At 41.9% G+C, this 25943-nt stretch overlaps 4 protein-coding genes across 5 annotated transcripts; 1 reads left to right on the forward strand and 3 right to left on the reverse strand.

Moving 5' to 3' along the window:
* Positions 1-814: 814 nt before the first annotated feature.
* Positions 815-2262, reverse strand: LOC102702811 (protein REVEILLE 6-like). Its single transcript, XM_040524491.1, has 5 exons — positions 2144-2262; positions 2005-2062; positions 1466-1853; positions 1208-1329; positions 815-1088 (listed from the first exon to the last, which is right to left on the reverse strand). Exons 1-5 carry the CDS (start codon positions 2260-2262, stop codon positions 1041-1043), a joined length of 735 nt encoding a protein of 244 aa, XP_040380425.1. The 3' UTR covers positions 815-1040.
* A 2971-nt stretch (positions 2263-5233) lies between these two features.
* On the reverse strand, positions 5234-6800 carry LOC102721648 (protein REVEILLE 3-like). The gene is made up of 6 exons (XM_006654955.3): positions 6616-6800; positions 6470-6527; positions 6184-6334; positions 5991-6086; positions 5716-5837; positions 5234-5575 (listed from the first exon to the last, which is right to left on the reverse strand). Exons 1-6 carry the CDS (start codon positions 6732-6734, stop codon positions 5531-5533), a joined length of 591 nt encoding a protein of 196 aa, XP_006655018.3. The 5' UTR covers positions 6735-6800; the 3' UTR covers positions 5234-5530.
* Positions 6801-10964: 4164 nt separating this feature from the next.
* Positions 10965-18381, forward strand: LOC102702657 (arginine--tRNA ligase, cytoplasmic-like). Of its 2 annotated transcripts, none has more exons than XM_015837688.2 (18): positions 10965-11144; positions 11663-11782; positions 11874-11998; positions 12132-12207; positions 12380-12481; positions 12573-12788; positions 13620-13700; positions 14665-14748; positions 14871-14975; positions 15643-15821; positions 15974-16058; positions 16202-16403; positions 16479-16548; positions 16661-16730; positions 17039-17128; positions 17232-17300; positions 17770-17868; positions 18080-18381. In XM_015837688.2, exons 1-18 carry the CDS (start codon positions 11034-11036, stop codon positions 18188-18190), a joined length of 1995 nt encoding a protein of 664 aa, XP_015693174.1. In that variant the 5' UTR covers positions 10965-11033; the 3' UTR covers positions 18191-18381. The 2 variants fall into 2 exon arrangements, with proteins under 2 accessions (XP_015693174.1, XP_006654081.1); XM_006654018.2 differs by having other exon boundaries at positions 11038-11144; positions 11667-11782.
* Positions 18382-19123: 742 nt separating this feature from the next.
* Positions 19124-23830, reverse strand: LOC102702938 (PHD finger protein ALFIN-LIKE 1). Its single transcript, XM_006654019.3, has 5 exons — positions 23577-23830; positions 23432-23464; positions 23093-23315; positions 19922-20051; positions 19124-19844 (listed from the first exon to the last, which is right to left on the reverse strand). The coding sequence occupies exons 1-5, from the start codon at positions 23701-23703 to the stop codon at positions 19587-19589; spliced, it is 771 nt and encodes a 256-aa protein (XP_006654082.2). The 5' UTR covers positions 23704-23830; the 3' UTR covers positions 19124-19586.
* Between the last annotated feature and the right edge of the window lie 2113 nt (positions 23831-25943).

A 25943-nucleotide genomic window follows, 5' to 3' on the forward strand; every position in this document is an offset into this window, starting at 1 on the left:
GTCTATTCTTAATGTCTACTAATATCTAAAATTAGCTCGTTTATTCTAAATTTGGGATAAAATTTATGTTTTCAATATAATATATTCACTTTTATGTTTCTTTTGAATGAGGATGTAATTTTTATGCCCAATATTATTTTGGATGGACATAATACAAGATTTTAGGAATAATTATTTGTATTTTATTAGAGATGCTCTAAAAGAAAAAATATTGTATATTTGTAGTCATAGGTAGTATTTTATTTTTGCGGAGAAGGTAGGTTGTTTGCTCCACGTCCCTAATCTATACTACTCAGGCCGCGTTCGGTTTGAGGGGATAAGTTAATTTATCCATAGTACAAAAAGTATAGGAATAGATTAGTACATGATTAATTAATTATTAAAAAATATAAAAAAGATTAATATGCTTTTTAAAATAACTTTCCTATAAAATTGTTTTGCAAAAAATACACCGTTTAACGGTTCAGGAAACTTATGGGTGGCAATGAACACAGCCTCATTAATTTGCTCTGTGTCTCTAAGAATTAAAGTTTGTAAAGAAAAATCTTTTGCTGCATTGGTTAAACACCATAGTTTAAATTATTTGTCAAATTTTAGATATTAAAATATTAAATTTGTATTTATAATTAAATAAATAATCCACATCAATAATCCGGTGAATTAACTGTTTCAAACGTGACCTAAATTTTGGAAATTGCATGAGACAATAGGCCAATTTCTGCTTAATCTTAATAGTTGAATGTAGATTTTCCTTCAACCAATTTCCAAGAAATCACACTAAATAGTTAAAAAAAAAAAAGAGCTAAAGAATTGCTTGAGTGCACATCATGTCCAGAGATTGCCTTGATTCAAATGCCGTTAAGGCTGAAACTAAATGTCTAAATCACATCTACAAAAGTAAGATAAACCCTATATGTACACAGTCTATATCATCAAATGCAATTCACAAAATCCAAACAACAGTGACAGAAAAAAAAAAAGTGGCTTGATGCTCCATGCCACTCTGACGCTCTGTTTCTGACAAGAAGCCATGCTTCCCTTTAACCAGAAAGAAGATTAGCTTCGAGATTCCTTAGCACCAGCAAGATCTGCACAAGATCACCCAATTCACCATGAGAATGCAAGAATTGAATCGAAGAAACCCAAAAGTAGTCGCAATGCGTGAGTGAGATCAGATGTGTCAGCTAGAGAAGCTTCTGCTGCGTACCGTCTCCGAGATGGCAGGATCCATGGCCTGCAGCCTCCGCAGCTGCGCCTCCACCGGCCGCGGTTCGCCGGAGCCGAACAAGTCGCCGACGAACTTGTACACCTGAGCGAATCCCAGATCATCTGCAGAACCATGACAAGAAAATGCAAGGTCAGAAATCAAGAAATGCATGATCACGCAGCTCCAATGGCTGATCTGAAACTCTGAAGAATTGCTTGTATTTTACTGCAGAGTGGAATGGAAAGAATCAGTACGTGCCTGGAGAAATTGGGAGCAGAATTGTTTCGTCCGGCAAGAAGGCTGCATCGGCGATCCATGCTTCGCCCGACCCGCTGCAGTTCGGCGCCTCGATGAATGAGCAATCGTCGGCGTGGATCAATGGCCGGAAAGGGTCTTCAGGCGCGTAGCACGCCGGCGACCAGTCGGACATGCTCCGCTGCACCGCTGACGACGGCGGGGCGCCGCCGGCTGGAGGCCACGGCGGTGGTGCGATGGCCGATGGCGTCCACGGAGATATTGTGTCCGCCGTCACGGCCTTGGCCGGGAGAAGCGCCGCGCGGCGAGGGTGAAGCGGCGGCGGCGGGAGGCCACCGGCGAGGCCGAACTTGCGGGCCTTCAGGAAGTGCTTCTGGGCATGGCTGCGTATCTGCATAATAAACCATGGCAAATCGATCAGAGGTTTGCAAAGAGAAACCCGAGAATTCAAGAAACCGACGCGATCTCCGATTCGAGAAGCCGCCGTTGATCTTGCAGCAGAGAGCCAATAAAACGCAAGGATGGATGAAATCGATGGGTACCTGGGTGGCCGTCTTGGTGGCGACGAACCCTTCGATCCTCTTCCAGTCACGGCCGAACCTGCAAGCACGCAATCAATCGATGAGTCTCCGATCAATTCCGAACCAATCCGATTCTACGGGTGAGGTGCTCAGTACTCACAGCATCAGGGCGTGGAGGAAGCGGTCGTGCTCCTCGCCGGACCACCTCTCCCGCGGCCTCGTGATCGTGTACGGCTTCCGCGTCTTCTTCCCCAACACCGGCGCCGCCATTGCCGCCATCTGTCGCAAGTCGATCGATCTTCTCAAATTGACTACACGAGAGAGAGAGAGAGAGAGAGAGAGAGAGAGAGAGAGAGAGAGAGGGAGTGAGAGTGTGATCGAGGAAGCAGCTGCAGCTGATGGTATATGTAGCTGGATCGGGCGCACGTGCGTATGCAGCTAGCTCAATCGTAGAGTGAAGCACGTGGTATCCATGGCGCGCGGGTGAACTCCCGCACGTTTCCCACGCGCACGCGAACGCGCCATCGGGCAAGGGTTAGGCAGAGTTAGGCGATGGATAGCCGAATGAAACATTGGAGAAGAAGACGCAGCGAGCACGAGCCGGGCAGCCGGCGCTGGGAGAAGTAGCGGCAGGGGTTTGTTAATTCGGTTGGCACAAATCAACCGGCGTCCGAAACTGGCAAAATTTTGAGAATTTCAAAATTTTCGGAATAAGATAATTTAAAAATTGATATATCTTGTTTGAACCTGATTATTCTTGTACATTCGAAAAAAGTAACTTTTTGGATGAAATAGTTCTTTGCCATGATTCAAAATTTCTAAAAACTCTTGGTAGATAAGAACATATGATAAAAATATTGTCGGTACCAAATTCTAATAATTATATTAAAATAATAATATTTAAGACACTTATCATATGATTTGATATATTATCTAAATGATTAAACTTAACCTCATCAAAGCCAAGCAAATTGCTTCTCCGCCGAACTAAAGATTGTGTAGGTCATAAGATATGCGAATATGGCTGCCCAACATATTTTTAAGGTACCATGACTAAATTTAGCAAGACTCAACCTCCTCAAGTTGCCCTGTCAGCTTTCTTGTATCTGTTTTGTTCTGTGCATTCCCTTTCTTAATGAAATTAGGGTGATCTGTCTTCGATCATCCCGGCAAAAAAATAAATAAAAATTAGCAAGACTCTCTCCCACTAAACGGGATGATTATCAGTGGGTCCTACAAGAATGAACTCACACTTAATAGAGAGTGAATACATAGAGTGGACATGGAGAGTCTATTGGAGATGTTGGAGTTTTGAAAATTTAGATAGTGATAACTAGCCACTAGAATGTAGAGAGTGAGGATAAAAAGTTTGTTGAAGTGCACATCAATTTAGAGATATAATCTATTTACATGAATGGCTAAATTGAGAATTCGGGAGACCTTTTATACGTGCTCTAAGTACACACAAGGGCTCGCTTCGTTTTTTAACACAATGCTCGTTGCTATCCAAGCCTGCTTCAAACTATATGTGTGCTTTACGACTAATTTTTCTGTCTCTCTTTGCTAATTCAAATTATCACCAGTCTCAGAGGTCAACCTTTAAATATTTTTTTAATCTCACGAAAGCTTTCTTGAGAGAAAGCAAGTTGGGTACAACTCTATCTCATAATAAAGGATAGAGAATCTGAAGTCGAGCTATTTTCTTCTGTTCTCTTGTACATGCATTCATGTATATGGCCTAAGATCTAGCAACATTTCAAACATTGATTTTTATACCTAATTATGCTTGATCATTAACCCTTCTTTGCCTCCAACTCTACCTATCACATAGGTGTCCAAAGCTAGCTTGAGCCCAACTACCCTCTGGATCCCATGGATAAAAGGAGATAAGGGTTAGATAAAAGGGGACGAAGAAAATTAGGGAGGCTAGAGGAATAAGAAGACAATTCCTTCCCCTTCATGGGTTTGTCCCTAAGTACATGTGTGGTTTACACAACAACTAGAGAAGAAACAAACATAAAAATTGTCAATGGACAAATATCCAGGTACGTTATTTGGGAAGTAGTGTTCGATTGGCTACGTATTCGGTGGAGGTCACTTAGAGTGTAAGACGGGAGCAATCTACTCTTCTAGACTATCCAACGATAAAAACAACAACCAAGCCAGTGAAAATTAAAGTTGGTGACTAGTTGTTGTTAGATATTTTGTGGCTTGGCCAAATAATATTTAATAATTAAAATAATTCTAAGACTCTTATTAAACAATGTGTAAGTGTGAATTGTAACTGAGGTGTGGCGTGCATGCTGTGATGTGCTTGATGCAAATATGTGCAGTCAATCGTTTGCCACTCAAGCCAAGTAAAGGTGAGTAATGCTGGGAGTTTAATCTTGACTCAAGGCAATTAACGTTGGTTGGAGGTTAGAGTTTTAGTCTCTAATGACCAAAGTTATATGCTGGCTAATGGAGGGAGTTATGGAAGTTTTTGCTCTTGATGAAAGGAGTTTCTTCCATGAGCATTATTTCTGCATGCAACTCTTGATCTCCTGCACCTACTCGGTTGCTCTAGCGTTGGATAAAAGCCTCATTTCACCCATCCATTGTTTAGCTGCAAAAGCTCTCCCCGTTCCAGTTTCTTGTGTGCACAAGTACTAGAAGAGTAGGTCTCCGAAACGAGAGCTGTCCGTGAGTTCACCTGCTCAGGTGAAGGCTGGCAATCACGTTTTTGGGAAGTGTCTGCAAGAGGCACGACTGCTCGCTTCATCTCCTTCCTGGTGTCGTGGTGGTGATCGGCACACAGCTACCTCTCTGCACTGCACCAAGCGGGACGACTACACCAATAGGCACTATGTCAACTAGTGCATCCGGCTCTGCCGCTGGGTATGTATCTATTGCTTCAGTAAAGTTGTGGATCAAAATCACGGTAGTTGGTTTGCGCTACATGTTCATCATGCTTGGATCACATGTGCACATATATGATGTCACAAATAATATTATTTACCTTTTTCTGGATTAAATTGCTACTGAATTTGCCTAATTATTCCATAGTCGTGAGGCGGCTCCTGGAAACTTGACTCAACATGTCATGCATTTTTGTTAAGATTTGATGCCCTCCCCTCCTAGAATACCCTTATATTTATATCGATAAGTATCACATCTTCGAATAGGACTCGAGGAAGTCTATAGCAAACATAGCTAGGTAGGTCAAATCGTATCCAGATCAGACTATTTATATTTTAATCTTACACCGAGAACAAAATTTGTTCCTTCTACTAACTTTTAAAAAATCAAACAAAGTAATCTACACCCTTCCAAGACCGATATATCACTTTATGTACAATTTATGTGATCATCTGATGGAGTCATGCAAAGCATGAAAGCCAAAAAAAAAAGGACAAAAGAGGGCTAAATCACTATATGTACAATCTATGCTATAATCTTCTGATGCAATCATGCAATGCATGAAAGCAAAAAAAAAAATGACGGAAAATGTTGCTTGATGCCGCATTCCACTCTGACTCTATGGTTCTGACAGTAAGCCATGCCTTGTTTAAGCACATAGATTAGCTGCGAGATTCCTGAGCACCAGCAGAATCTGCACCATAACACCAGCTCAACATTAGACCAGTTAAAAATTTAACTGAAGAACAAATTAATTAACAAACCAGAAATTAATGGCAATGGATTGCGTGATTGAGATTTTGTCAGCTAGAGAAGCTTCTCCAATCTGCATACCGTCTCCGAGATGGCAGGATCCATGCCGTGCAGCCTCCGCAGGTGCGCCTCCACCGGCCGCGGCTCGCCGGAGCCGAACACGTCGCCGACGAACTTGTACACCTGAGCGAATCCCAGATCATCTGCAGGCCATGACAAGAAAATGCAGATCAGAACAAAGAAATTCATGATCACACACACAGAGAGCTCAAAATGATGATCTGAAAAATTCGCTCGGATTTCTGTAGAGTAGAATCGAAACAGGCAATTGAGAAAGAAGAAGAACCAGTACGTACCAGGAGAAACTGGGAGCAGAATTGCTTCATCCGATGACCTTGATTCAGTTGATCCGATGCAGTTAGTCGTCTCGATGAATGAGCAATCATCATCATCTGCTCGATCAGTTTGATTAAGTGTTAGTTGGAAGCTAATTTAATTTTCAAGAAGCATATGTAGAAGGGCAATTCAGTTGAGCAGTAGAACACTTACTGCTTTGAATCAATGGCCGGAAAGAATCTTCAGGTGAGTAGGCATAGCACGCCGGCGGCGTGGCGCGGCGAGGGTGAAGCGGCGGCGGGAGGCCGCCGGCGAGGCCGAACTTGCGGGCCTTCAAGAAGTGCTTCTGGGCATGGCTGCGTATCTGCATAATAAACCATGGCAAATCGATCAGAGGTTTGCATAAGAGAAACCCAAGAATTCAAGAAACCGACGCGATCTCCGATTCAGGAAGCCGCCATTGATCATGCAGAAGGCCAAGAAACGCAAGGATGGGTACCTGGATGGCCGTCTTGGTGGCGACGAACCCTTCGATCCTCTTCCAGTCACGGCCGAACCTGCAAGCACGCAATCAATCGATGAGTCTCCGATCAATTCCGAACCAATCCCATTCTACGGGTGAGGTGCTCAGTAGTCAGTACTCACAGCATCAGGGCGTGGAGAAAGCGGTCGTGCTCCTCGCCGGACCACCTCTCCCGCGGCCTCGTGATCGTGTACGGCTTCCTCGCCTTCTTCCCCGCCACCGGCGCCGCCATTGCCGCCATCTCTCTACTTCAACCGTTGATCGATCTGCTCCAACTGAGAAGTGTCACAACAGATCAGAAATGGCTTCCCGAGATCGAGAGCACGCAGAGCAGCTGCAGCTTATATATACTGGAGATCGAAGCTGGATTTGGCAGCACGTGCAGTGTGTATGTGCGCAGCCGAGCTCGCTCGCTCGATCACGCACGCACGTGTTGTTCATGGCGCTCGCGCGATTTGGCGCACGTGTTCCACGCGCAGCACGCCGGCCGGCACGCGTGGGTGCTCGATCGGGAAGGTTTAGGCGGAGGAGGAGGAGGAGGAGCGCGTGGAGTTAGGCCGGCGAACGAAGGGCAGGAGACGAAGCGCACGTACGTGCATAGTGTTTTAAACGCATGCAGCTAGCAAGCAGGCGGGGGTCGTCGTCGCCGGGGAAGATGACGCCGGCGGCCACCGCGCGCGCGCGCAAGTGCGCTCCGGCGAGCGGCGGCGTCATCTCTCCTGCGACGAGGACCTCCCGCCTCCTCCTCCGGCGGGCCGTGATCTGATGGCTCGTAGTGGTGACTCTTATCTACTCGTAGGAGGTAGTGGTGACTCTTATCTACTTGTAGGAGGCTGGGGGCAGTGAGCCAGTGACGTTAGGATGATGATGTAAGCATGATTACGTCGTTGCCCCGCTCTGTTTACTTCTTCCGGACGGCCGTCACGGGCTCACAGTCGCATGGTTACAGTTGAAGTTTTTGTTTTTACTGTCATCAATAGCAGGTGCAGAGACCCATATTTGTTATATAAAATACAGTAAATCAATGCCACAGACTGTGGTAATTTATTTAGAGCATTTTCAGGAGAGGAGCCATCCGGTCCTCCATACCGAAATTTGGCATACGCAATGCAAAAACAAGCTCCAGGGGATACGTCATGCCGTTCACCAATAATAGCGCGTCCACCAAACAAGGAGAAGCGCGTCCGCCAAACAAGGAGAGAGAAATCAAAAAAATACCGTGTTTCTCTCCTCACGCCGTTCCAACGACCGTGCTCCAGATCTAGCCCCTGCTACCACCTCTCCTCTAGCGCCACCTCGCCTGCGTCCTCAGGCCATCGCCTGCCCGCTGCCACCGTCGCCTGCCGTCACCCACGACGCCCGCCGTCGCCTGTCTCCTCGGGCCGTCGCCCCCCGGCACCGCCTGCCTCGTCCGGTCGTCGCACGCCCGCCGCCGCTTGCGTCCTCGGGCCATCGCTCGCCCGCTGCCGCCGCCACCGCCTGTTGTCACCCGCCCGCCGACGCCTGCATCCTCCGGCCATCACCCACCGCCACTTGCCGGTGCTGCCTCTGGCTGTTGCCCGTCGCCCACCGGCCGCCGCTTGCCTCCTCCCTCGGCCTCATCGCTCTGCCTCCTCCCACTTGCTTAGGATTTTTATTTAGTTAAAGCATCTTGATACAAATATAAGATTGAAATATATATGTTGATAGTAAAACATCTTGATATATATTGGTGAACGGCATGACATATATGTTGTTGTCCTTAATTTTGTTTTGTTGCTACAAATTTCTTCAATTGAAATATATCAATTACAAAATTAACCATTAAACATATATCTATTAAAAAATACTCATTTCTAATTATTATCGCGATAAATAACAACAACAAAATTATTTGTTCCCTTAATAATACAAATATAAGATTAGTTGGAAGATATTACTAAAATATAGGAGAGTGTGGTATGGATGATGTAATATAGATGATTTGTTGGAGTGGAAAGGGATATGGATGAGAATTTTTTTAGATGACCGTCCATATGGGCATTTGGATGATCAAATATGGAGGATTTCCCGGGGATGCTCTTAGGAGAAATGTTTCTAAAATACAGTAGAGTAAGTCATTAGCGCAAGGACATATCTCATACGGATGCCTATATTACATCTATTTTAGATGATACTGTGAAGGATCTTGTTTCCTAAAGTAGGTGCCTTTGGATGATGCTACAATAGTGGTCTTAGCGGGCATATAAGCCACATTCATAACAAAAATTCCAAATTAAACCCTAAATTATCTCGACAATCCAAGTGACCACTCTAACTATAAATCAGACATTCGACAATCCAAACTTTTCAAACTAGACGAATAATCCCCTTAGTCAATCCAAACAGTGGTTTTGATCCTATATGGTGCACCGAGATGATAGTTCAATCGGGCAAAAATAATAAAAATTAGTGGGTTCCACCTATCAATGTTACATATTCTTTCATGCTAACTTTGTTTCACATCCTTTCCCTTCCATATATTAATCTCTACACCTGAACGGAGCTAGCAGAAGAAGATAACATGATTTCCCTAATAAATTGGCAAGAGATGCTATAACCCCCCACTCATTCCCTACCGTCAGGAAGAGAGGCTAGAAAATCTCATCACCACCAACCTTAGGAGGGGAAGGGCATACTACTCCACCGTGGTTGCTTTGATTGGCATGGGTGTCGAGTCAGAGTGTGGGAGGCCTCAACGTTGGAGTGGTTGGTAGTGACTAGATCTACCACCTTTATACTTATCAGTGCCATCGTCTCCATGGTGTATAACAATATCCTAAATCAACGAGAGGAGATGCATAGCGAGGGTTCGCATGGTTGTGGTGGGGACTTCGAGATCTACCTCTATCAACCAATCCCAAATGAGTTGAGCTCCACTGCCAGGCTACTTCCTCCATCAACCGCCATGAGCAGCAAGCTCAAGCTCTGCCACTAGCCACCACCCTCTTCGAGTAAGATCGAGCTCCACTTCCTCCATCAAACCCTCGCCTGGCCCCTCTTCCATGGATTTCCCCAAGCGAGTTAGAGCTCTAGGTGGGGTAGTCCCCTCTTCTACGTATAGAGAAATAGATGTGGGTCCTACATATATATATATATATATATATATATATATATATATATTTTATCTTGATTGAATTGTGCCAGGACTGTGAGCTTAGCCTAAACCCTCTCAACATAGTGCTCGAGGGGTGTTATTCGTCTGTTTTAAAGAGTTAGTTTGTTGAAAGTTTGGTTTTATAGTTTAGTGAGTAATTAGGAGGTCCAAAATAAGTAAGATGTGTAATTCAAACTGTTTGCTAAGTATAAATAAAAATATAACTACGGTCTAACTCTAAGGTAAAAAGAGAGCTTATAACTCAAGCGACCTTTCTCAGTGCATAACGCATATAACATGACCTTTAACATCGAAGGCAGTAGGAGCCATGATGAAATAATGGACAATTGTATGGCCGCATTCGCATACGTGTAGTAGTTATGCTAATCATCACACAAGAACCAAGTCATTAGTGCATAATTAATTAAGTATTAGCAATTACAAACTTGAAAACAAATTACTCTGATTTTTAAAGCAACTTTATATATTTTTAAAAACACATATTTAGTAGTTCACCACATAAAAAAAAAGCCCAAATGGACAGTTGCCAATGCGCCCTACGGCCATGTTCTTTTGATGAGTTTACTACCCAAGATTTTCTCGTTTTCCATACGCACGCTCTCCCTAAACGGTTAAACGACTTATATTTTTTGTAAAAATATTATATAGAAAAATTTTAAAAAATCATATCAATCTATTTTTAGGTTTTTATAATTTATAATTAACTAGACATATACTACTTTGCTGCTACTTTGTCGTGCCAGCTACCAACCTATATAATAAACGCGATCTTGGGCTACCTTTTTTAGTTCTTGTTATATCGGATGTTTGGACGTTAATTAGGAGTATTAAATATAGACTGATAACAAAACTAATTGCATAAATAAAGACTATTTTATTAGACAAATTTTTTAAATCTAATTAATCTATGATTAGCAAATGTTTGCTGTAGCATTATATTCGCTAATTATGGACTAATTAGGCTCAATAGATTCGTCTCAAAGTATAGGTGTGAGTTGTATTAATATCTATATTTAATACTTCTAATTAGCATCCAAATATTCGATGCGACACCAAATTAAAAAAAAAGTCCATTCAAACAAACGGGGTCAAGTCTTTCTTCTTCTTTTGCGACGCAACAAGAGCTCTTCCATGCAGTGCAATCCAATGAATCCATGGACCTAATCCGACCGGACGATTCACGGCCACACGATGCGGTCGGAATCGACGGTGGAGATACCTCGGCACCGTCCCGGCCGAATCCAAATACTCCAAGAGCTAAAATAAATTTGATCGAAAAAAGAAAGAGCTAAAATAAATAAAAAAAATGAAAAGAAAAGCGCACACATGACAGAGCGTGGGAGGCACGAAACCCTTCCACGCGTGGGGAGGTATTTATAGCGGCTGACGAGGCGGGGTGCGAAGATGCGAGCTCTCGCGGCGGCGGCGGCGGCAGCGGCGACCACTGCAGCGGCGGCGCCTTCTTCCTCCCCCGCGCGCTTCCGTCTCCGCCTCGTCGTCACCCCGCGCGCCTCGGTGAGCCTCCCCCGTCCATTCGCTCTCCTTCTCCTCTCCAAATCCGCGTCGTAGCGACTGCCTTATCCGAATTTGAGGAGGATGTTTGGGGATTTTGCTTCCCGTGTGGTTTAGGGTTTAGTTTAGGTCCGCGCGTTTAGGATATTAGCGGAATCGGCGTGCGAATTGGTGGACTTTTGGTGATGTTTACTGGACTAGCGGCGAGGGGGGAGGAGGGAGGGGGGGGGGGGGGCGCTCAAATTTGGTTTCGCGAGGGCGTGGCTTGAATTCGCGTCACTGCCGCTCTTAATTTGTTATAAGATTTATCTGCTTTATGTGGATTGTGGGCGCACCGCTCTGCTCAGTTGGGCAGCACTTGGGGCTGAGAAAATCGGTTTTTGATGCGGATTTGTGTTCGTAATGAGAAAGGATGGATTTGTTCAACTTACTCTCAATTGAAGTAGCTACGATAGGAGTTTAGAGCTCAACTATTGTTGCTTAATTGAGTTTGTTCGCTTATTTTGGTGGTGACTATCTAGTTAGGTCACTGTAGAGCATCTTCCTCCGCAAGGTCACCGAGGAGAGCCTGTTACGCGACCACCATGGGGGACGAGACCTCCACCTCCGTCGACACGCAGTCGCATGAACCTGCAGGAGTGGTGAGTATTGGATTGCTGGTTCTGGATATGACTGTAATTGTTTTGTGGTACTCTCTTGAGCTGGCTAAATCTAGCTTGGTTTTCTGCACAGGGAGCTGGGAGTGTCAAGCAACAGCTCTCCAAGTTGGTTACTGCATCACTCCAGACTACGGTCCCCGAAGTGGAAGTAGAGCCTATGGTTGAAGTTTGTACAGGAAAGTTTGGTGATTACCAGTGGTATGTTGTTGGTTTCTAGCTTTAGCCATTGCTTTCATTTCATTAACTACGTATGTGCTTGCTACTACTGCTCTTAGCTACCTTTGCTTTTACTTACAAGCTAATCAAGTGATATTTGTGTAACCATGTTCAGCAACAATGCAATGGGATTATGGTCAAGAATTAAAGGATCTGGGACAAGTTTCAAGAATCCCAATGCAATTGGACAGGTTAGAATGATCTTCCCTCTTTGAAGTATGGTGTTGTTACTCAAGAAAATTTTATGGACCATGAACATTCTCCCATAGGCTCTGCTAATAGTATTCCTTGCTATTCCCCTCCCTTTCTATGCCTGCTGAAACTCTCTTAGACTTAACATAATTGGCAATGACATTTTTCCAGGCCATTGCCAAGAACCTGCCTCCATCTGACATTATTGAATCCACATCTGTTGCTGGACCTGGTTTTGTGAATATTGCCTTGTCCAACAGCTGGGTTGCAAAGGTGTGATATCTTTTATCTGTAAATTGTCTTGGTTTTACTGGATTGCAATACATTCATCCCTGCTAAGCATCAGCGAACTACATTATTGCAGAGAATACAAGATATGCTTGTGAATGGTATCAAAACATGGGCACCAATCCTGCCAGTTAAGAGGGCGGTGCTTGATTTTTCATCCCCTAATATTGCGAAGGAAATGCATGTCGGGCATTTAAGATCAACAATCATTGGAGACACCCTTGCCTGCATGTTTGAATTCTCCAATGTTGAAGTTCTCCGCCGTAATCATGTTGGGGACTGGGGCACACAGGTAACCAGTCTTCTTGTTGCGACTTAAAACTGCTTTAGTGCTTGCTGTTAAAAGTTTGTTATGATGCTTTAGTTTTTTGACCAGCATGGGTTATGTCTCTGTCCTAATTTTCTCCTTGGTGGGTTATCCTTTCTCATTCTTGTAGTTGTTATTTTGTTACTCCTTCCATTTCACAATGTTTGTTTGCGGACAAAATTGAGGGCGTAGTTATTAACTTGTATTGTAAGTTTCTACCAATTAGCCCTATTTTAATGCAAAAAAAAAGAATTTGGATAATTACCGCATGCCTATTGGTAGGGGTATGTGTGGTCAGTTGAATTAACCTTATTTTATAGTTAATGCATCACTGGTTTGTGATGGTGGCTGTGGAGATGTATTGTGAATTAGAGAGAGTACCTATATTTTCCTCATGCCTTTAACGCCTCTTCATGATGCACTTAAGGTTTAGCTAGTACTATCTGTTATGCCAGAAAATAGTTGAATAGTTCAGCTGACATCATTTGCATAAAAACTGACCTAGGAGGTTAGAACACTTTTTCCCAATTATTGTTGTGTGACAGAACTTTATTTAACCTTGCAGGGGTCATGTTATACTATCAATATCTAGGGTTTCCTTTATATGGATTTTGTTTTAGTGGAAACCGAAATCATGCTTCTTTGAAGTACTTTTAGTACTATATTATAGTCTTGGTGTACTATATTAGTGTAAGCTTCTATTCTGCTTGTTACTAGAATCTAGGTACTAAAAATATGCTTTTCTCTTGGAGGTGTTTAAATTCGAGATGGTGTACTATTCTGGATACTGAACTGTGCTGATTTTTGTTTGTGCAGTTTGGAATGCTCATACAATATCTATTCGAAAAATTCCCAAACTGGGAGGAAATAGGTAGCCAGGCTATTGGTGACCTTCAGGTAAGGCTGTTCCATGCATTGATTCTACCCTGCTATGCTAGTATGTATCACTTGCCCTCCGGCATGAAAACATAGACATGCATGATGCCGAGTATGGCATGTACCACTAAGCATATTAATATGGTGTCCGATACTAGATATCCATGTGGAAACCTACAGTATAAGGGCCTCTTCGGTTTGGAGGAATTTTGTGGGAATTTTAGAGGAATTGAACTGTTTCCTCTGAAATTCCTATGATCCGAAGAAGCCCTAAAGACTTTGAAATAGTGTACAGGCTAAATTAATTGTACAAAAATAAATTACACTGATGAATTACTATCTTGCTCCTGGTAAGGCTCATACGTGGTCTGCTTGTCTTTATTGTTATTTGGTCTGTTTAACCTCTTTAGCTTAACCTATGCATATGATATTGTTACTGTAGCGGACTAGTGGTCTATGTGTATGACAAATGGCCAATAACTTATGGATGAAATATTTGAATCATGTGAAATTATTTCATGCACCAAATTGAATTGCATGGCTGTTTTTTTTCAATCTTTTTAGCTCAAGTGGTGTGGTCCATGAGGTTGATTTGAAAACACAACGTATTGAATTTTGCTTTTACCGCTCATTCCCAATTTTGGTGGTTGCCTGTTTTCCTTCCTAATAATCCATCATATACATATCAGAATTTTAAATTAGTGGAGACTATGAAAGCTATGTTTGAAAGCACTGGAAAATATGGATGCCACTCAACATAGAATCCACACAAAGTAATCATATAGAAATCCATGCATACATTATCTCATTTAGTTCCTCGAGGTGCATTTTCAGTTGTGCACAGATGTATTTATGTCTTCATCACACAACATTGCTTATTTGCTGCCAAGTGGTAGTTAGACTTGTTTGTTTTATGTGTTTATCATGGACAAAGGTGCAAGTAGTGCTTAGATTGTATCATATACCTTTTGGTTATCTGTTTCAGACTTTCTATAAAGCGTCCAAGAACAGATTTGATGGTGATCCGGAATTTAAAGATAGAGCTCAACAAGCAGTTGTTAGACTACAGGTGAGTGTGTATAGAGCTCAACAAGCAGTTGTTACTACAGTTGTTAGACTACAGGATCTGGAATATGGTAGTATTGCATATTATCATGCTCATACAATGCCTGATAAATACCTCAAATATAGGGAGGGGAAGAGAGATATCGTGCTGCTTGGAACAAGATTTGTGAAATCAGCAGGAATGAATTTGACTTGGTGTACAAGCGCTTAAATGTAAAGCTCGAAGAAAAGGTAACACACTTTACTGGGTTGTGACTTATCTTTCTCAATAAGGTTGCTTATCGATAGAATGAATACTGACATGACTCCTGAACATGGTGATTAGGTCAGAGCAACCACTCAAATCCAAGAAATTTGTAAGCATATTACATAGAAATTATACTATACAACACTAAAATGGCAACAAAACACCGCCCAAGGTAGTTCAGCCACCTAATCCACCATCTAATGCCTAATCGCGGTGGCTAACCAGTACCTTGCACTGACTTTTAGAACATTGCTTGTGAATTTCATATTGGAAGATGTATCCAGATTCAGTGTTCCAGGTTCTTTTAGAACATTGTTTGAAACTTGCAATAAAATTATTGAACTTCGTCCTTTTTTTGGCAGAACTCAGTAGCCAATATTTCTGGGGATATTTATATGGCTCCACTAGTTTCTTCTGTTGATATGTATTTGTTGAAGTTCTGATGGCACCGATAGAAATTTAGCTGGATTTCCTTGTTTTTAAAATGAAACACCAGTTTGTGCATTTTTTTTTTTTGGATCTTCTGTTGCCTGTATAGCTCTATCTTATATGAATCCATTTTGACAATAACACCTCTATGTACTTGCTTTCAGACAGCTTATGATTTATGTTTTCTAGTGTTGAGAGGCAACCTAATCACTCACTTTTCAGGGAGAGAGCTTTTATAATCCCTATATCCCGCAAGTCTTGGAGGAATTGAATAACAAAGGATTAATAAACGAAAGTGAGGGTGCTAAAGTAATATTCATAGAAGGTCATCAAATCCCTTTGATAGTCGTCAAAAGAGATGGTGGCTTTAACTATGCCTCGACAGACTTAACTGCTCTATGGTCAGTTGCTGATTGATATTGTTGCGGTCTTATTTAGCTATGTTTAAATAAACAAAATGGATATACAGTTTATGTGAACTTTTCCACTGCAGCAATTTTACAGCAACATATTTTGTAAACTTTAACCTTTTCTGCATATGCTTTTTATGCAGGTATCGGCTTAATGTTGAGAAGGCAGAATGGATAATATATGTAACAGATGTTGGGCAGCAGCAGCACTTTGACATGTTCTTTAGTGTAAGAACAAAGTGCCTTTTGTCTTTATCAGAAACACGTTTCTTTAATCTTGGTGCAAGCAACCCGTCTTATGAATATAGTCATTTATGTATTTTATTCCATTGAAAGCCCTTTAGTAAAACTTCTGTTGTATTCTAATACAGGCTGCCAGAATGGCTGGCTGGCTTCCAGATGCAAAAGAAAAGAAGTTTCCGAAAACAAATCATGTTGGGTTTGGCCTTGTTCTTGGATCAGATGGCAAGCGTTTCCGAACTCGTAGTACTGAAGTTGTTCGATTGATAGAGCTACTTGATGAGGCTAAATCTCGTAGCAAATCAGAACTTCTCCAGCGACTCACAGAAAATGGTAAACAGTGCTATTTTGGAAATTTTCTCTCTTTTGTTTGTCCCTGAGGTGAAATATGCTTATGATTCTATTTAGGTAAAATTGTTGACTGGACTGAGGAGGAACTAGAAAATACTTCAGAAGCAGTAGGATATGGTGCTGTCAAGTATGTACCAAGATTTCCTTTTACAGGAAGAACAAATGTCTTGAACTGAAATATGAATTCAAACTTTTTAATATCTATCCAATTAACATGTTTTTCTGCTTGACCAATGCAGGTACGCAGATCTGAAGAACAATCGTCTTACCAATTACACATTTAGCTTTGAACAAATGCTGAGTGATAAGGTATTTCTAGACTAGTATATGTTTACTGGATCATACAAGGGTTTTTTCTCCTCCATTTATTTGGGTTGAACTTCTGTGCATCACACATTTGCTTATTACCTACTCCAGTGTTTGTGCAAAGATCTGCTATATGTTCTTTATTGAATATTGAAAATTACTGTGTAGCATGTTATTTTGCATAAATGACAATTATATTCATAAGTAGTTTCTGGGCCCATTCATCTTTATATTAGTAAGTACTAGTTAGTGAACTCATTCACCTTCTTGTTGCTGCTCTTGTTGTTGACAAGCTCATTTCTTGTGAACAGGGAAACACTGCTGTCTACCTTCAGTATGCCCATGCTCGCATTTGTTCTATAATCAGGAAATCCAACAAGGATGTGGAAGAGCTAAAAATGGTAATACTTGTGTTATTTTTATGCATTGATTCTCTCATTGATTTTGTAAAGTCCAGCTTTCGCTATTTTAGAGTTGACCCTGTTTTCCTGTTTGTCTTCTCAGAGTGGTTCCATTTCTCTTGATCATCCAGATGAACGCGTCTTGGGACTGTATCTGATCCGATTTGCAGAGGTATCATTGGCACCATTAACCGAATCATTTTTCTGAAATATCTTTTTTAGACATCTCTCTTTCACATGACCTAGGAACTTAAAATGAACTAAAAAGGTGATCCAGTTTATTCTTGAACATCAAACATCAGTAGTGGTTAACCAGCATGCTGATTGTGTGCTCTTGTTTGGAGCTATTTATTTTGAGCTGAAAAATGAGGTGTAGTTAATAACAACTGAAATGTTCCCATTCAACTTTAGGGTTTTAGGTGCGGTTAAACTTAACAGTGGAAAAACAAGTCATTCATTTTACTGTCAGGTGTACAAAGATGTTACACTAATCAGTCCCCAAAATACTAGTCAAGCAGTGTAGCATTTCATTTCAGATAATCATGAGGTGCAACAAATTCATAGTTTAGTCAAGAGTATGTCTTAATTGCGACTAAAGTTTTTTTTTCCATCTTTTGATTTATATCTACTGTCTGTGTCAGGTTGTGGAAGAGGCGTGTACCAACCTACTTCCAAATGTCCTGTGTGAATACCTGTACAACCTTTCTGAAATGTTCACAAGATTTTACACCAACTGCCAGGTATACTTCTATCTGTTTACATCCTTTGCGCCGAGTGATTCTTACCCTTCCAAACTTAAAAAAAAATATAGTATCTCCAAGAGAATTTGTTTGCCCAATTGAATCTTACCCTTTTCTTTCGGAACTTTAAAAAGTTCCAACATGTGTTCATCAAGAAAATTGTGTTGATATGTTATTTACTGCGGGGCCAACTTTGCCTTGAATCCATCAGGTTGTTGGATCGCCGGAGGAGACGAGCCGACTGCTGCTCTGTCAAGCGACGGCGGTCGTGATGCGACAATGCTTTGAGCTGCTCGGGATCACACCAGTTTACAAGCTTTAATCGGGCCCACGTTCGATTGCCATCTCTATACCCAATTTTCATACAAAACGTCTTTAATGGTTGCAGTTCTTTTTGTCATGTAACCCCAGATGATGACGCTTCTGACATATTCTGATCTCGGTTGCTGCACTCGAACGCAACAATTGGAAAGGCCGTAGCAAAGAAAGATTTTCCTTGTTTGATTTCTTGCAGTCTGTGTTGTCTTTGGTTTCTCCTGACTTGTCGTGGCGCTTCCATTGATGCTACCAAGATAGTTTTTGTAGTAGTGCTCGCTTGTTTTTACTCGCATCTACAGGATCGCGTTGAAGTAAAACATTTAGACATTGTCATGCGTTTGAAGTTGAAAATCGTGCTAGTTTTAAAGCATGGATTAGAAATGTCTACGCCTGCACGAATTTTTTTAATCTTTGTAGTACTAATTCATGCGTATGATAATGAATTATATATATATATATATGTATATATGTATATTTATTTATTTTTTCACAAATGAATCTAGGGCAAAACTTGAAAGTATTATATAGTAAACATGAAATGGATGGTACATCATTTTCTCAGGATTACCGATTACTAGTTTCTATTTTCTTCATTTCATATTATAAGTTAATTTATAATCATATATAAACATTCACGATACTAAATTAGTTTTATTGAATTTATTTCATAGTACATTTAATTTGTTTTGGACTTTTGATCAAATTTAAAGAATGAAGACATTTGGAGTGACTTATAATATGAAATAACCGAAGCAGTGACGTTCTTATCTTTTCACTTATGCTTATAAGTCAAAATTTGAATTTTTAACATTAACCTTTAGATAACTAAGAATACACATATAAAATTTTTATTTATAAACTATTTTTTCTTTAGAAATACCGTTCAATAACCACATTTGTTTGCTGATAGCAACGGTTGTTTCGGTGCAGCTTGTGATATAATTTTCTTGGATTTCCACTCCAGGACTGCGACGTAACACCACCACATAAATACATACCGAAGTTAAAGAAATGTCATGAAATTATGGCTTTATCCTAATGGGAGTGAACCCATGTTATTTCACATTACAGCGAAATTGAGTCATTTGACTAACAACATATTAACAACAAACCTCTCGGATTATTGTCAGATAAACCGTCCCAGCTTGTCTCGCAAAGTTACATATATTGACTTACCTCCTATTCCTCTGGCAACATTCAGGTTCACCTCACATCAATGTCTTGTGATCTTCTTCCCTCACATTGACATCACCATCTTCATCATATGTAAGTCGGAAAAAAAAGGAAGGTACAGTAACCACAGCTGGACCATCAACCCCTGCTGCTTGACGCCTCCGTCAATGGAGGCACCGCCGGCGCCGGCGACTCCGACTCCCCTCTCGCCGGAGGGTGCAGTGCAACTACTGTCTAGGTCTCTTGTTGGTGCTGCAGTTCGGGCACTTGTACTGCTTTATGCTTTCCGCCTTCACCGGAGTGATCTTGACGCACTTGCCGTGGTACCACCTCTCGCAGATATCGCACCCGATCCAGAACTCGTCGGCGCTGTATATCCCGCCGCACGTCCCGCATAATGTCTCGGCGTGGTCACCGTCGTCTTCGTCGTAGCCTTCGTCCGCCTCCCTGACATTATTTTCGACACGCGCCACCTCGCTTGTATGCTGGGGAGATGGAGTGTGTTCATCATGACTCATCATAGAGAAGGGCAATGTTGAAAGCTGTGGATAATTCTTTTTACCTTCGATGACATTTTGTTTCTGCTGCTGCTGTTGTCCATGCCGGATCTATCCCTCTCCTTAGATTGTCTTGAACCGGATACGACTTCGTAAACAGTTGCCAAATCATTCATCATGCCAAACAGACGTTTCCTGTTGAATTGAGGAGTGAAAACAGTCAGACTATGACAGAACCATATTACAGCCTCCATGCAGAAGAAAATTACATTGCCATTGGGGAAGTATAACATGGAAATTGCTAATTTGGTGAAATCTCCAAGACCACTTTAGATTATATGTAACCTTTACTAGTACGATTGATTAATGCAATTATGGCAAAATAAACAATCTAGAATGGAACATGAAATGCTAAAAAATCCCATTCTAACCCAAGAACAAGGCTCTGATTAAATTTATGATTTGTAAATGAGTAGGCATGCCAATAATACGACTATTTGACAAAGCAAACGACAGTACTTCTGAACAGTTACATAAAAAGAAGACATATAGGCTAACAAGTTCCACACTAGCCAATACTCTGGAACTCAGAACAAGATCATTTTAGAGTGTCAACATGAAATGGTTTTGCTTAGCTGCCTCTTATTACTGGTTGTTCATATGCGTTTTGAAGGAAAAAAAAATCATCTTTTGGTACAGGGCTTCAACTATATTTATAGGATGGCGCAACATCCTGCGCATCACATGCATAAGGATATCGGCATGCAAAAAGTCAGTGGTTGTATTGACATGTCCACAGTTTAGGGTGTAATTATTCACACAAGTTATTTACCATGCATAATGAACAGCACCAAGAAGCACAAGACCCAAATCTACTCTATTTCCCCCAAATGTATAATGGTGCTTATTACTTAAGTTTAGCTAATAAATAATTTTATAGGGCTAAAATAGCTACATATATTGATTACCCCAAAGTTCAGCAAAATACTAATTTTAACTATAGCTACAATAATGAATGGTCCACAGACAGCCACAAAAACATAAAAGGCAGCTTGTACTAGTTTGCCCATATGAACAAACAAACAAATATTCCTTCAAATCAGTTCAGCAATCCAACTCCAAAATCACCAAAAGTTAAAGAAATGAGTAACTGTGTTCATATCACAAAAGACTCAAGTATAAGGGTGGAACTATCTAGAACATTAGAACAAAATACTCACAGCATGAGCTACTTGAATCTTACAAACTAGAGCTCCATAAAGTTGCCAACTTACGTTGCCTAGGCAAAATTTGGTCATAAAATTTGCAATCCATGTTTGGTCCACTATTAGCAAGGACATCTTGCCTAATTGTGTACCAAATCAAAATACTCAACAAATCCCACAAATCAACAACTAGTGAAGCAAACATTACCAGAAACTAGCAGAAAAACAATTGACCAATATATCTATGGAATGCCAGTTTTAATCAGATAATGGGGACTGGGGAGGTTCTTTAACCTCCCTACCTACACAGATGCTCCCGCTGTCCTGCATTGTTTCTGAATTCGAGCTGGAGAAGAGACACCTTTCCACATTAAAACGTAGAAACAGCACTATTCTTTATTAACAATAAATACATAAAAATACACAAAAAACATCACTTTGCAAGCATATTGCTGTCACTCCACATGGACATAGCAAACAATTAAACATCATAAGGGCAATGAGAATGAACTTGCTACTTTTTTCTACAAAAAAGGTAAAAAAAACTGAGTATTAGAAATAAAAGACATGCTTGCAATTCCGTATCACAATCGTATTAGACAAGGAATCTATTTCCTAATCATTTAATCAACCTATTACCAATGAGTTTGTATCTTTAATAATTTAATCTGTCCACTTTGAGAAAAACAGGCAAATAAAACTGGAAAGAGTGTAGTTCTAGCTAAACAATACATTACAATGCAAGTAAACATTATGGCCATAAGTGTAGTTCTAGCAACAAAGGAATTGCTTTCTTCATTTAAAATCTGCACAATAGGCAAATATTACACAAAAGTGTCACTACCAAAGGCCTATGATGTTGTTAGAAATTGTGTCAGTCACATGGTAATTACCAAAGCATTTGTAACCAAGCTATATAAGAACAGGGTGATAAGAAGAATAAAAAGTACTTGAAAATAGTTCCAGAACTTCTTTATGCGACAAAAGGAGTTACAATAGCATCAAACACACAGAGGTAGCATGACCACAAGATGCCTTCAGGTTCCATAAGAAAAGTAAAACAAGTTAGAAAATTCTTAACAGTGAATCACGAAAAAGGATAAATATAAAAATGAACTCAATAACAGCTTAAAGGAGCTTAAAGGCCACTGAGGCATAAACTTGCTCTTGACTGGTACTGACCAAATTAAAATTTCATCACAACATTTTTAGCATGTTAAAAAATCTTAGGATTGCATTTTGGCTCCTTAGTGCACCTATCAGCAATGAGTTACATCCATATTAATGGAGGAGTATGCTACTGCCCTACAGGATGTTCAGCCATGATACCAATTACCAAGCTAATATTATAGCTGAACTTTTGAGGGGCAGTTCAGTATGAGAGCAGCTAGACCCCTGACCATCTGTGCAAGAGGATGCAAATACTGTAAATCGGTCAATTGCCAGGCTACTACCAGAGCTGATGTGGTGAAGCTCTTGCTCAGTGAAGATTGAGATCAAGGCTCTTCCTCAATGAACAAATGGGTTTTGATATTGAATCTAAGAGGAGTACGTCCATTTAGGCCCATGGGAAAATAGAACAGCACCACCTTTTGTTAAACAAAATGCACCAGCACAATCAAATAAGCTACACCCATCATAGGAGATGGTTGCAATAATGTCCCTGGGATCGATCCCCTTACCTCTCCCGTCAATAGGTGCTGACCTTTTCACTAAACATAAGGAGCTCATGTTCTCTGATCTATCTCTTTTCCCTATGACAAATGGACTCCTGCATATTCCACCTTTCTTACCATTTTCCATTTTATCGTTTTCCCAATTTTCCATTCATACCATGATCTACTTTTCCCTATGACAGATGAACTCCTGCATATCCAACTTACTTAACAATTTTCCATTCCTATTTTTCAGCAAGTTGATTTATAAAGAAATGAGAGCATGTCCAGTTCATCGTTAACATGCAATAGATTATTGGTTCAACATTACACTGAACACAGCGACCAATCAAACCAAAACCAACAGAAACCGTACCGGTCGTTGCGGTTGAGGCGCGCGGCGTAGTAGAAGGCGACGGAGACGAGCCACGAGTCCGAGTGGACGGCGACGAGCGCGAGCCAGTCGCGGCGGTTCATCCCGTCGCGCGCGAAGTTGATCCCGAGCGCCGGCTCCGGCAGCTCGGTGGGCACCTCCTCCGCCGGCAGCGCCACCTCCCACGCCTCGTTCGCGTACCCGTACAGGCACAGATTCTCCTTCTCTGCCGAGAAAACCCCCAAAACCCACATCCACCGATTTGAGACCCGGCCCTTTCCTCCCCCCACGCCCCCGAATCGAAAACCGAAGAGATCGCGACGGGAGGAGGAGCTCACTCACCTGGATCGCACTGCGCGTAGAAATCCTCGACGTCTGCGACCACGGGAACCACCAGAGGGAAGGGAAGGGAAGGCGTCAGCTCAGGGCTAGGGTTCCGGACCAGTTGGGGGAGGGAGGGAGGGAGCGAGCGAGCAGGGCGGCGTACCGTGGGTGAGGGCGCGGAGGATGGCGGAGCGGCGGGCGCGGAAGTCCTTGAAGATTTCCTCGACGGAGCGCGGGGCGGAACCGCCGCCGCCGCCGCCGCCTCCTCCGCGGCGGTAGGATGCGTCCATCGGGTGCGGGGAGGACGGGGCCGGCGTCCCGATCTCCGGCGAGCTCGCCGCGGCGGAGGGAGGGAGGTGATCGCGATGCGGGGAGAGGCGAGCGAGGAGTACACGACCGACCGATGCCGTGGAGATCAGCAGAAGATGCGTTAAGATTTAGCATCTTTTACATCTAGGACCTCGTAAGAGTATGTATTTTGGAGAAGGTCTCCATTTCTGAAGAATGGGGACAAAATGGATTTTTTTTAAATTTTTTTTTATCACTTTTATGGGCCAATGGCAACATGTTTGTCACTCTCCTCTTACAGAGTACCATGAGAGGTATTAAAACCATATGTTAAATTATGAAAAAAATGTTAAAAGCCCATCAAAATATCCCCATTTCTAAAGAATGGGTTGAATCTTGAGATTGAGGGATATGTTAAAGAGCTTCTAACAGTTCATATAAAATCTCTAACTTATTCAAGCAATCTAGATTACGAGAAAATATAGTTATAAAATACATAATATATACCATAAGATTTAGTGTCTTTACATCTAGGTCCTCATAAGAGTATATATCTAGGAGGGGCCTCCATTTTTGGAGAATGGGGTTAAAATGTATTTAGGTGAATTTCTCTGCTGGGAAGCTTTTAACAGCTGCCCACATATTTTGGGCAAATATAGAACCTTGACACTACTTCATATTCTTCCACTAGTGTCTTCATATTCCACCACCGCCACTGTACGTACCATGGCAGCAGGATGTGTCTATCAGTGGGGGAAGAGATGAGAGGGGAGTTGGCTCAATATCCGATCTTTGGCAAGGGAGCCACAAATGAGGACATGACCGGGATATGGAGAGGTGAGAGGTGTGCACTGAGTGACGAGTACACGACCAACCGATACCGTGGAGATCAGTAGAAGATGCATTAAGATTTAGCCTGATATTTGTCTATATGCTTATAAGAGAAAATATTTTAAAATCTTTTCTCATTTCTAAAGAATGGGTCGAGGCTCAGGATTAGGGACTGAAGTATTTCTCCATCTTACAAACAACCACTCTTCAAATACCACTTTTAGTTTTGGTCTTAGTAATTTATCACTAGAGAGAGAAAGTTGCTTAAAAATTTGTCACTTTTGGCTATTTGGCATACGAGCAATGGCTCGCTACTTGGTAGAGTGGAATTTAAATTATTATGTCTATTTTGTCTTAACTTGACCTATCAGCCTCTCCTCTTTTTTCTCTTCTTCTCTAATATTATCAAATCTTCTCATCTCTTCCCTAGCAAGCAACACTGATGGTGCATCAGTCCATAGCTATTGAGCTGTTTTTGCCTCTCTTCTCTCCCCTGGGCTTGACCTCCGCAAGAAATGCTAATGACCATGAGACAAACCTTAGCTGCTGCACCCTTCATCTTCCCATGACCTCGTCCCACTCCTCCACGTTCAATCTCCATTCCATCTTTGGCCATGGCTGCATGCCATCCTGAGCAGCTACTGCCAAATGCCCTCTCTCTTCCTAGGTGTCATGCTATTCTCAGCCACACGGTGGGTAGAATGTTCTCCTGGTTTGATCTGACCAAAGACGGCTGAGGGAAGGGGCACCCTTTGCTTCAACCTCAACTAGGGTCTCGACAGCCTCTAGTCATAGCGATAGACGCAATTGATCTAGGACGAGCATCACGATGCAACTCGGTGCCCAAGCTTGGGTAGTACGGTGGCAGCATGAGCACGGAGCAACACAGTGATGTGGATACCCTTTGGTGGCTATGCTCCTCTGCTACACTCAAATGCCTCCATGTTACTAGGGAAGCCTAGGAGGCAGTACGAAGCACATCACACTCCTCAACCACCTCAAGCACTACTTTAGTCATCGCTGCTCCCATATCAGAGGATATTGAGATGAATGAGTCCTAGCCCCAGCCTGCTACCACCAGTGTCATTGAGCCACTTTCCTAGCAACTGTCTTTTTGACCTTGCTTGTTGCCCCCATCATCCAATGCCATAGTAGGTTGAAGGTGAGAGAACAAGAAGGTTGATAGGTAGGGTTGAACACGGAAATGGACATTTTAGCCTAAATTTCATGTTGGCAAGCCTTGTTGGTATGCCATACTGGTGAAATTGGCAAATAGCTAAGAAACTTTCTTTGTCCAGTGGTAAATTTGTGGGACTAAATCTAAAAGTGGCATTTGGAGAGTGAATGTTTGTAAGAGCAACAAATTGGGTCGTATGTTGTCGGCTAGCAATGTTCTCATACCATGTCCCTT

The sequence above is a fragment of the Oryza brachyantha genome, chromosome 5 (genome assembly GCF_000231095.2).
Source record: "Oryza brachyantha chromosome 5, ObraRS2, whole genome shotgun sequence".
Taxonomy (NCBI): domain Eukaryota; kingdom Viridiplantae; phylum Streptophyta; class Magnoliopsida; order Poales; family Poaceae; genus Oryza; species Oryza brachyantha.

Coding starts and splice junctions, on each gene's coding strand:
- LOC102702811 (XM_040524491.1), bottom strand. CDS start 2,262: ATGGCGGCAATGGCGGCGCCGGTGTTGGGGAAGAAGACGCGGAAGCCG. Junction 1,854..2,004: donor CCACCAAGACGGCCACCCAG/GTACCCATCGAT, acceptor TTTATTATGCAG/ATACGCAGCCATGCCCAGAA. Junction 1,330..1,465: donor TCTGCTCCCAATTTCTCCAG/GCACGTACTGAT, acceptor ATGGTTCTGCAG/ATGATCTGGGATTCGCTCAG.
- LOC102702938 (XM_006654019.3), bottom strand. CDS start 23,703: ATGGACGCATCCTACCGCCGCGGAGGAGGCGGCGGCGGCGGCGGCGGT. Junction 23,316..23,431: donor CTACGCGCAGTGCGATCCAG/GTGAGTGAGCTC, acceptor TTTTCTCGGCAG/AGAAGGAGAATCTGTGCCTG. Junction 20,052..23,092: donor CGCCTCAACCGCAACGACCG/GTACGGTTTCTG, acceptor TCAATTCAACAG/GAAACGTCTGTTTGGCATGA.
- LOC102702657 (XM_015837688.2), top strand. CDS start 11,034: ATGCGAGCTCTCGCGGCGGCGGCGGCGGCAGCGGCGACCACTGCAGCG. Junction 16,549..16,660: donor GTAGGATATGGTGCTGTCAA/GTATGTACCAAG, acceptor TGACCAATGCAG/GTACGCAGATCTGAAGAACA. Junction 17,129..17,231: donor ATGTGGAAGAGCTAAAAATG/GTAATACTTGTG, acceptor TTGTCTTCTCAG/AGTGGTTCCATTTCTCTTGA.
- LOC102721648 (XM_006654955.3), bottom strand. CDS start 6,734: ATGGCGGCAATGGCGGCGCCGGTGGCGGGGAAGAAGGCGAGGAAGCCG. Junction 6,528..6,615: donor TTTCTCCACGCCCTGATGCT/GTGAGTACTGAC, acceptor GCGTGCTTGCAG/GTTCGGCCGTGACTGGAAGA. Junction 6,087..6,183: donor CCGGCCATTGATTCAAAGCA/GTAAGTGTTCTA, acceptor CTGATCGAGCAG/ATGATGATGATTGCTCATTC.